This window comes from Bremia lactucae, linkage group LG1, assembly GCF_004359215.1.
Source record: "Bremia lactucae strain SF5 linkage group LG1, whole genome shotgun sequence".
Lineage (NCBI taxonomy): Eukaryota > Oomycota > Peronosporomycetes > Peronosporales > Peronosporaceae > Bremia > Bremia lactucae.
This window is the reverse complement of record NC_090610.1, coordinates 1,202,357-1,213,955: the sequence shown is the minus strand read 5'-3', so window position 1 is coordinate 1,213,955 and position 11,599 is coordinate 1,202,357. Positions and strand designations below refer to the sequence as shown.

Here is an 11,599-nt window from a genome sequence, read left to right as displayed (position 1 = left end):
TTATCTCTTAGGGACCAGAGGTCCTGCAAGGCTTGAAGCCTTCATGCGATACGAAGCCTCACTGATCGGTCAGGTACAGACCACTTAGCGGCATCTATGCCAATCTGGTGAATCTCTGTACGTGAGTCAGAGCCGAGGGCTCGCCCTGTAGCTGTAAATGTGAAGACATTTAAGGGAAAAGAGAGAGAAGATCTCCCTTTTTGGATTAAGCAGATGGAAATGTCCATTGATTTCGCCTTGTTCTTAACATAACGGCAAAAGGTGGCTATGGCCATTTCCAATCTTGGAGGTAGAGCCATAGAGTGGGAACTATCGTGCAGCACGTCAATAAACGACGCTTTTCCCTCATGGGATTCGCTGAAACAGCAAATGTTCAGCATGTTTGCACCGCCTGATAAGGCTTTTCGCATGCGAACACGGCTTCTGGTGACTCGACAGGGTAAAAGAACCCTAGGGGACTTTGCCCAGGAGTTGAGAACTCTCATTGCATCTATGCATCAAGACCCGGTGTTAAGAAGCAATTGTCGTAACAATCTTTGTGAGGGGTCTCGGCGTTGTCCGGACGGAATTATTCCTATCTCATCCTGCTACTTTCGAAGAGGAAGTTGCCATCGCTACGCGCCGAGTTTGACTTTAAGTCTGCTCGCGTTAGCACGCCTGCTTACCGAACAAGCTCTTCGAGCACATGGGTTCCGTTTAATAGAGCGGAACCTATGGATTTAAGCCTCGTTGAGGAAGGACAAGAGGCTCTTCAAGCTGTGGAACAGCATAAGATCATCCGTAGATGTTATATGTGCGGAAGCACGAAACATTTACGTCCGGGGTGCCCCCTACGAAATACGCGTAAAGCTCGAAAGAGATCCAACTCCGACCTATACCAGATATCTGGTACGGTGCGGGAAAAGTCGATACCCAGTAGGTGCGGTGCGCCCTACTGGCGAAGACCTAGGCTCTGTTGCACCTCTAGGAGGTGAGAATAAACAGAACCTAGCCCCAATTAGCTCGATGCTTGATGGCACGGGGCGAGAGTACAAGCCTGGCTTGCTAGTCGCTCAAGCGACTGTAAAGGGCTTTGATAAGCCGTGGTCGAATTTAATTGACTCAGGAGCGTCTTGCAATTATGCTCGACACCGCTCCCTTGAAGGAAGTCAACAATACGTTGAGGCGCTTAAGGCGCATGATGGTGAGACAATCACTGTTCGCTTAGCGACTGGGACTCGTGTCACTGTCCCAAAGTTCCATTAAATTTGGTATAAAGTTTCTGACTTTGACAGTATGGAACGCTGTCTCGTCCTTATTTTGGATTTGAGATATGATCTCATCCTTGGTATGCTTTGGGAGTGGCTTGTGATGCCCAAGGGCTGAAAACGCACCGGCAACATTCAACCGGGTGGTAGGTCACGTGATGCGTCAGCACCGTGCCTACGCGCCCATTACTTTGACCATGTATTTGTGCATAGTAGGGCCGAGGACGGGCTGAGCGCAATAGAGCCGCCATGAGCCATGGATCGATTGGAGGTTAAGACCTTAGGCGCCACGCGCAATGTTCCTAGCAAAGCTTTGGAGAGTCATGAACCCACCTTTGCTAGGCAACAAAAGCGCTATTAGCGCGGATCATTGAATGAGTCTGTCAGTGTTTTAGACATTTGGTATGTCTGAGTTAATAAGCTCTAATATTTAAAAACATTAATTCTGAGTCCGACTCAGCAGAAATAAGTGGAACGGCACGTACTCCGTCAAGTGACACTCGTTGTAATAGCGATTCAATAAATGCTGAAAGCATTGTTGGCCTAAGGCCGAATCATCAAGGGTGAAATATCCCTGAGATACGTGGAATGGCACGTCTAAGTCCACCGAATATGGTCGGCCGAGGTGGCATCATACTGAGTGTCAGTAGTGACATTGTTGGCGGTTCGCCAGGATCTCAAGGGTGCAATATCCCTGAGATACGTGGAGTGGCACGTCTAAGTCCACCGAGTGTGGTCGGCCGAGGTGGCACCATACTGAGTGTCAATATTGACACTATTGGCGGTTCGCCAGGGCATTTTGGGTCAAACCCTCCTAATGCACATGAAGCGACACGTAAACGTTCGCTGGATAAGGAAGTTGAGTTACCTAACTCCTTGTCGGATGTCAAATTAGACACCATGTCCTGTATAGAACCAATACAGGCTGGAAAACCCGGGGACGTGAATGTTCCGGCCTCTAAGATGCGTATTGTCTCCACTCCAAGACAGGATGGACACGAAGCGTGTATACCCTCACAAAGTAATACGAGTGAGCAATTACACACGCTTGTAAATGGTGTAATCGGTGACATTGAGAGGAAGGTCAGCCTTGCGACAATCCCTTCGTTACATGCTCTTTTATAGCTAGACGAAATGTCTATTGATGAGTGCGGTCGAGCCTTAAAGGCTGGCGACTTATCTGAGATGGTGGTCATTTGACCTATGGATGAGTTAAAGTTAAACTCATCGTCACTTCTAGAAGAAGCTGTCCGGGATGACACAAAAGCTGCACTTAGTGCGCGAAATGGTTCATCAGTCCTTAAAGATCCTACGGATCTCTTTTATTCCTTGATTAAGAAATTCCAAGATGTGGTATGTAATATCCACCATCTGTTTTGCCTCCGGATAGAGGTGTTCGTCATGAAATTGACTTGGTTCCGGGAACCAAATACTGTCACAAGACAATGGCCTTTACCAAAGCAGCAGTGTGACGTCATTGACGATTTCTTCCGTGCTAAGCACGAGGCTGGAATGGTACGAGAGAGCAAATCTCCTCATTCGACACCGATTTTGTGTCAAAAAGCCAAATGGTAAATGGCGAATTGTACATGCTTATAATAAGCTTAAAAACTAAATGCTGTCACTATACCAGCACAAACCCCCATTCCTAGAAAGGATGTTCTACAGAACAACATGGTGGGATATACAATGTACAGTGCACTAGACTTAGTCGATGGTTACTAACAACTGCTCATGCGAGCTAGCGATATCCCGCTTACAGCGATTAGCACCCCAAGCGGTATGCTACGGAAGTGATTCGTTATGCCACAAAAGCTTTCCAACGCGTTCCGGCAACATGTAATCGTCTAGTGACGCAACTGTTTCGCCCTCATCGAGGTTATGCACAGACTTACTTGGATGACTTTTTGTCCATAGTCGTGCGGAGCAGGGTCGGCCGGATATGAAAAACCATTTAGACCATTTGTGAGCAGTGCTCGAGTGTATGTGCACAAATAAATTGTATGCCAATGCATCTGTATGCATTATTGGCGCAGACGAAATTCCTATTTTAGGATGCTTCATTGAAAAGCGAGGTCTTAGAGCGGATCCCGCTAAGGTAAAAGCTATATTAGATTGGCCGGTTCCTAAATACCAAAAGGATTTGCGTAATTGGTTGGGTCTCGCCAGTTTTTCACACAAATATAGCGAAAATTACGCTGATTTGGCGAGGCCATTATGTAATCTCCTTAAAAAGGATACAGAATGGTGCTGGACTAGCACCGAAAATAATGCTTTTCGAGCAGTTAAGGATAGCCTTATCCATGCTCCGATTCTGGCACTGCCAAATCCAAATTGGCCTTTCAGTGTCGTCTGTGACGCATCGGATTTTGCCACTGGCAGCGCTCTGTTACAAACAGATGTTGATGGGCATGAACGTGTTATTGCGTTCGAGTCTAGACAGCTTAAAGCTGCGGAAAAGAACTACCCAGTTCATGAAAAAGAGTTACTTGCTATGAAGTATGCTCTCGTCAAATTCAGAGCTCATCTGCTCGGCTCTAAGCCGTTTGCGATATATGCAGATCACGCGTCATTACGCACGGCGACTAAATCGCCCCATCTCTCACAGAGAATGACCCGGTGGCTATCCCCTATCCTTTTTCGCGGAATACAACTTTGATGTGAAGTATAAACCCGGCAAGCAGAACGCTTTGGCCGATGCTTTATCACGCAGGCCGGATTATGAGATTTCTCATTTAACGACTATCATATCGCCTATTCCTGAATTAATCCGTTCGGCTTACGCCGAGGATGAAGAGTGTGTAGCTCTGCTACGAGCTTTAAAGAACTTTGATTCAGGTATTAAATTGCGGCACGTTCGCGTGCAAGGCTACATCGATTTTCTATCGATAACGACCTGTTGCTTTATTGCACAGACACCAAGAACCCTCCGCGTGTCGTTGTACCTCATGATGAGGATTTGAAGTACCGAATTCTCTATGAGGCACACGATACTGTCCTTGGTGGTCATCTCGGTTTAGAAAAGATCTACAGCTCTGTAAGCCAGATTTTTTGGTGGCCAAAACTTTATAAAAGGGTCAGCACATATGTTCGCACATGCGAAACTTGCCAACGGGCTTAAATCCTCGGCGCATGCTGTTGCGCCACTGGCGAGCCTTCCCGTCCCCATAGGTTGCTAAAAGTCCATTAGTATGGATTTTGTTTTCGGTCTACCGAAAGATTCAGCCGGTAGCTCCGGTATTGTGGTCTTTGTTGACCGATTGAGCAAAATGGCTCACTTAGCGGCCGTGCCGGATTCCATTGATGGAGAGGGTACAGCTAAGCTGATTATCGATCGCGTGTTTCGACAACATGGTTTGCCAGTGGCAATTGTCTCTGATCGGGACTCCCGTTTCACGTGTAAATTTTGGAAATCAATTTTCCGAGTGCTTGGCACCAGATTGGATATGACCACTGCGGACCATCCGCTGACCGATGGTCAAACTGAACATGTCAATCGCGTCATTGAAGACGTTTTACGCAGTGTGTGTGCTCGGACACCAAAGCGCTGGAGCTCACTGCTCCCAGTGGTGGAGTTTGCGTTAAATTAACGCTGTCCATGTCTATACAGGCTATACTCCGTTCTATGTAAACGGCCTTACCCACCCACGCGTTCCATTAACGATACCACTGCGTGGTTCAGGGCTTGATGGGGGGAATTACCCGATAGGCTTGCTGATATCAGCCCTGTTACCGCTTGGAAACAAGTAAGCGAGTTTCTCGTGACGCGATTTAGTGTCTTAAGACATGTAAGGGATACGATGGCTGATAGCCAAGACAAACAAAAAGAACAAGCAGATGCCAAAGGCAGAAGCTGTAGTGTGTGTTAATTCTTATATGGTCGGAGACCGAGTTTTACTAAACGCTAAAAAATTTCCTACTAATTTGGTTTCCGCGGTCTTCAAGATCAAATTGCGCCCGCACTTTATTGGACCATTTACGGTCGTGGCTAAGAAGGGCCTAGCTTATACGCTAAACCTTCCTAGCAAGCTGCGTACACAACCAGTGTTCTACGTTGGCTTGCTTAAGCCATACCGGGACCCTTCCCACGTGGACTTGAAGGCGCTTGCGCCGAGACAGGCGGTCGTGCCGCAGATTGCTGCATCCTCATAAGGATATCTAGCTGGCCCTCTAAACGTGCCTGCTGACGCTCCAGCAGCGAAAGACGGTTCTGAACCGCCTCAAAGGAGCTCTCAATCCGAGCAAGGACCTCACGAAGAAGTTGCACCTCGGGCCGTAGAGCATTAAATGCTTCCGCCGAAATTTCGGCCCCCCTCCCGCACGGCTTGATGCGCGGGGGAACCTTCAGTCTCATGTGGAAAAACTTTTAAAACGACGTCGTCGTAAGAGTCAACACCAGTATCTGGTGAAGTCGCTAGGGTACCCCTCTTCTGAAAACTCTTGGGAGTTCGAGGTACCTCTTCGGCAAGATTGCCCGTACGCCGTTGACGTTTTTGAGCGCCAAGCTCAGGGTCAACTCGCGTCAAACGACGCTTCCCACCACTAAACGTGGGATAAGGTGGATCTATAGCCTCAGTGCAGCTTCGATCCATGGTTGTACGGTCAACCGAAGCACTGAAATATCGGCTAGGCCTTTCTTCGTTTTGTGGCATAAATGGCGAACGTAATTGGCCTCTGGCCTTAAGCTTGGCGAAATCGAAGCGGAGCTTCCGTTCCAAACAAACATCAGCCTTATCCGCAGACTCTCTGATATTCCAAATATTACGAAGGCGGCGGGCCCGGTTGACCCAGTTCTCCAATGAGACTTCGTTTTCACTCCTTGATTCGTTTGAAAACAAAACGATCGGAATTTCCCTCATGGAGGTCACCGAAGCCCCACGGGCTTGATCACGTAAATGCATCAGATACTGACCTCGCATCATTACTTTTGGCGTAACGTATTGCTCTGTAAGAGCGCGGCGCCGCGAGCAGTGATCTCATCCGGCGTCCCCGCCGGGTCACCGGACATCCAGATGCCCAAGCTGTGACCCGCTATCTCTTCGAGACGCTCGTCCGCACTAAGCGGAGTGAATATATATTCACCATGAACTTTAGCTTTCCTATCTCGGCAGCCCGACGACGAGCTCTTTCCTCAATGAGGGTTATCCGTTCTTGCTGTTCATCGAGCGGATTCGTAATGATGTTGAACTCAGGGTCCCGTGTCCTGCTCAAAGCAGTTAAGATATCAGCGACACCACGTTCTGGGAACGGATTCGGGGCCCGCCGACGTTCATCCAGAGGAGAAGGCGTTAGAGAACGACGCTCTTTCTCTTCCTTGTCTGATGGAGAGTGACTTTTAAAGTCTACGATTCTTTCATCGTCGAGGAATGTGCTAAGAGTCTGTGACTCACGCTTGATTGTCATGAGACAAAGGAAAGAAAAACACAACCGAATGGTCGGCTGTTTATGTTCCAACCTCAAAAAGGAAATGAAGTGAATGTTGTCACTCGGTGTCAATAGTCTGATGGGAGAGGGTGTAATGGCGCACACATCGGTTGGAGAACCGTTGTTGTGGTACATTTACTTTATGGGCAAAATACCCTTTTATCTAATTTTTAAATAGTTAGTCACTTAAATCCCATTTATTATGGGTAACAGATGTGGTCGCCGCCAGATTTATATCTGGCGGCCGAAATCTATTTTAAATTAGCAGGGTAAGGTTTTTAGATTTAAATAATTAAATAAAGTGCAGTCCTCCTTTTGATCTTAAAGCGTTAAGTGTCTTTCTAAGGCTTGCGCATTGATCTGTAAGAGATAGAAGCCTTTCTAAGGTGTATCCTCTTGGGCACTAGTTGCCACTTGGTTCTACGAGCCCCTGAATCCCTTGAACTAGGATTTCTTAAGCTTTAATAGCTTGTACGACTTGACTTCCTGAGTTGTTAAACCCATTAGTTCAATAGAACTAAGTGACTCTCTGAGTGTGAAAGTCTTCCTCTGACTTTAGAAGCGAGGTAGCCCCGCTAGAGTGCCCGGATAGCGGGCACAGCGTAACAAATTATAACTGATTCATTATTGGGGGCCAGAAGACCCAATATGGACCGATGATAATTTACCTGAAAATAAGTATTTCCTAAAAAGCGGGAAAACGATCGTACTTAGTAGGATAAAATCTTAGTATAAATTAAATAAATTGACTTTAACTTGGTACCTAATACTTAGGCTAATATCTCCTCAAGCGTTCGTGAAAGCTAGTGACAGGACGCTCTATCCCCGTTACACCTGATAGCCCTCAGTAGTCCTTCCCATACCCGAGTTTAGGATGAGCGGATCACCGTAATTCGACGCTCCAGATTTGTTCTGGAGCGCGCAAACATCCCCCCTGTCAATTGTGTTGAGTGGGATGTCTTCAGTCGCCTCGCAACGATATCGGGAGAGGCGTTCGTCGCGTCTTCGATGAGATCAGCGACCCCCGACGCACAACAGCTCGCCATACATGCGTTCATGGCCCGCAAGCTCTCCAATCCAATCGACGAGCTTTAACTCCATCGCGATCTTCACAAAACGATTTCGTGAAGATAGAAACCTTATTCTGCTCAGGAGAGGTAAAGATCGATTATCGCTGAAACAATGGTACCAAGGAGTCGACATCGCCATCGAATCGAGGCTCCTCGAGACGCATCAGTCGAAAGTCTACTTTCTCCTTTCCCATATCACCGGAACAGCCAATAAACGGGTCCTTGGTAAGCTCATCGTGGTCGAGCACGCATTCCCCGCCCACCTTTGTCTTGCCTTCAAGCCATCGCAAGAGGACAAAATGGTGCGCTCAAGATTCCTTTCCATGCGACAGGGTAAATTGGCGATGCGCGACAACGTGCAGATGGCTCGCCATCTGGCATCGTGTATCATCACACATCCCATGGACATTGACATGTACACACAGGTGAGTGTCTTTATGGACGGCATGCGTGAAGGGCAGACCCGCTTATCGCTTGAGCGTGCGGAGCCTGCCACATTGGAGGAGGCCTTTGCCATTGCCCTCCGAGAGGACTTTAGGGTCACCAAGGCTTATACCAAGCCTGCGGTTGTCACCGCCCGGCCCTATGGTCGGGAATCAATGGAGATCGACGCGATTGAGTGTCGGGAGACCGACGACGCGCGACTCCCTGTAAGGGTGACACTCGCATCGGGCGTCAAATGATTTTCTTTCGCTGTCAAAAGCCAGGGCATCGCATGGCTAAATGCCGTACCGGAATGCTGGGACGCAGCATCGATAAACAGGTTTCACTAACGATATTGTTTGTCGCTCCTGAGTCCAGGAGCACTCGTAGAGGTTGCCGGACACCGGCGACATACAAATTGACAATAATCAGATGTGAATCACCACTTGTTGTGGTGGCATTTATCCGTGCACATAGCACGTGGGAGCTGAAAGGTCGGGCTGCCACCGGGGGACCCTGACCTCCGTTCCAAACAGTAGGACGCCCAGCACCTACTGGTACCGACCGTTTTTTTTGAAGGTGCGGCCGGAGCAACGCTCTTATGATGAGCGTTCACAACATACGCCGACATCGGCGCTGGCGCGCCGCGAGGGGCCTGGACAAGTCATCGTCAAGTTGGCTGACGGGAAATCACATCGCGTATTGCGACGCGTAGTGTCATTGCCGTATACGTTTGACGGTTTTCGCAGTAATGATGATCTCTTAGTTATCGTGATGAACTATGCATTCGATTGCATCCTGGGCATACCATGATTGGCACGGCATGAGCCCTAGATCGACTGTTTAGATCAGTGAGACGGCGACGCAAGTTCGACGTCAGTGAAGTGTTATCATCTCTGGGTATCTCCAAGTGACTGGCCCAACGTCACAGTCGCGGATCGGGAATCCACGACGCCTGCGGTGCACAGAACGAGCGATGACCCTTTCTGTACTGCTTGTTCTGTTCTTCTGGATACTAGTGACAGAGACTCCTCGCTTCACAGCGAGTAAAAAATGCGGATGAGTAGCGGTTTCCGCGAGAGAACGGCGCGGTCGAGCAGAGGTTCCCGCGCGTCAACAACGCGGTCAAACAAAGGTGTCCGCGCGCCAACAACGCGGTCGAGTAGAAGTTCCTGCACCTGCATGCAGTAAGTGAGTAGGGCTTCCACACGAGCATGACGTGGACGGACAGGAGTCCCCACGCGAGAACATGATGGTCGAACCAAGGTTCCCACCTGGGCTATTTGTGGTCGAGCAGGGGATCCCACACGGGCTTAAGGCGGTCGAACATGGATTTCTCCCGTCACGTGTTTGCGGCATCATGGATGAGGACAACCAGCGCCTAGAGGGGGGGTGAGTGTTCATCACCTGGCTGCGGTTCGCCAGCTTCGAGTATCGACTCGAAGCACGACGGGGACACAAGCATCGAGAATTCAGCGTTGGAATGTGTTCACGCTATTATTTACGTGGAAGGGGGTCCACAAAGGCGCCTAAACATTGAAGTCGCGAGTCCATATCGTGACGCGCCCTCAAAAACACGCCTTCCAGGACTCTCCTGGAAGAATTTCCTACGTGACCTTAAGAGAGGCACTGTGGAACAACTATGTTTGATCACCAACAAGGTGGTTACCGCGACATAAGAGCATATGACGCGACCTCGAAGCGACGAGCCAACATCAGCGCGTGAAGAACGATTTGCGTCACAGTCTTAGGATACTCTGCAAGAGTCTGGTAACCCAGTTAACGACATTGCTCGTGAGTATGCAGATGTATTCCCGGACACGATTCCGGTTGAACTTTCTGCTGATCGTGGTGTTTTCGGCACGAGATTGACCTCGTGCCAGGTTTGAGACACGGCAGTGGCCGTTGCCTCGAGATCAAGTCGAAGCTATTGACGAATTCTTTGAAGGCCGCCGCATGGCGGGTCATGTGCGCGAGAGTACCTCGCCACATTCAAGTCCAACCTTCTGCGTGAAGAAGGCCACGGGGGCTGGCGTACGTGGCTGTTTATCGAAAATTTTCGCGAAGTGGTGAAGAATATTAAGCGGTAAATATCAACCGCGCAGCTGAGCTTGAAGTGTCGCTCACCACCAGTAAGACGTTTTTTTTGCGTACCGCTCAACCAACAACCCGATGTTCAAAGCCACTATTCACATAATATCCAGCTACGCTCTGAATGTTGCCGCAAATCATATGGCTGATGCGATTATGACGCCAGCCAAGGAGCCAGTCGCGTGTCGCGGTCTAATGAGAAAATCTACGGCCATTCCTTGCTCAGATCAATTTTGCGAAATGCTCGAAAAGAACGTGATATTGGCGCTTGAAGACTTTCATCATCATTGGCATCTTTTCGGGAAGAAAAGGGTGTCTATCCTCCTGGACCCAGCGGTCGCGAGCCCTTGCACCCTAATCTTCTGGCTTTCTTACAACTGACGCAAGCTCGTCACTTGAAGCTGTTAGAACGCGTCAGCATGCCTCCTACTGACCTAGTCCCGAGAAGAACCAAGGGTCGCCCAGTAAACTATTGTGGAAAGAAGCACAGCAAGGCAGCGACCAGTACCCAAAGGGACCCTTTTCACTTTGAGCATGTGGGGCGTCGCAAATTTCATTTGCAGTTTATTCAAGCGTCTGGGTTTTCCCTCAAGGGGCACAATAAGAAGTCGTCTAAGTGTCTGGTTCTTCTACTCCACCTAAGTTAGTTATATGTCTTTTATCTCGTGGTATTTGAGGAATGAATTATGAATGGATATGAATATATTGTATGTCTGATCTGCGTAATTATCTTTCGGAATGTTGATCAGTGTATTGACGGTATTTGGTAAAAGGTGAATCTCTTAAGCCAATTATACTAAGTAAATAACAAATTCGGCTAAAGTTTCCACTTTTAAACGGCTTTACAAATTTGCAATAAGCCGTGCTAATTAGTGGTTATTTAATGTTTTTATTAGGTTGTAAGTGAAGAAGAAATGGTGTAATTATTGCACTAGCAGATTTTTTGCCATTGCAACATTTGTGGCAAAAGGTAGCAGCAGTATCGCCAAGGGTGACTATAAACAAGTTTCGACAAAACGCAGCTGGAGTTACAACGCCATTTATCGAAGAGCACGTTCATAGGCCATTCATGATGTACATGCTTACGGTGACCGTAGCCTCGTATCTAGCGCAAAAGATCTGGACCAAGAGAAACTTGCTGACTGCGGGATGGTATACGGAGGAGCAATCCGAATTAGAACAGAGCATGATTCTAGCTTTTGAGTATATTGGCTTTATGGGGATCGTCTTTGTTGTGGGTACTGCGACGGGCGTAATTTCAAGCAAAATGACCAAGATGGTCAATTCCATGGCTTCTTTGTAACGGGGTGTATCGTTACATGAAATTAACAATAAAAGATTGTT

The 11,599-nt window shown here is 48.3% G+C and overlaps 1 protein-coding gene across 1 annotated transcript; it reads left to right on the top strand.

Moving 5' to 3' along the window:
- Positions 1 to 10,674: 10,674 nt before the first annotated feature.
- CCR75_006680 (uncharacterized protein) lies at positions 10,675 to 11,178 on the top strand (the record flags this gene model as incomplete). Its single annotated transcript, XM_067964748.1, has 2 exons — positions 10,675 to 10,878; positions 11,152 to 11,178. The coding sequence occupies 2 exons, from the start codon at positions 10,675 to 10,677 to the stop codon at positions 11,176 to 11,178; spliced, it is 231 nt and encodes a 76-aa protein (XP_067822920.1).
- Positions 11,179 to 11,599: the final 421 nt, after the last annotated feature.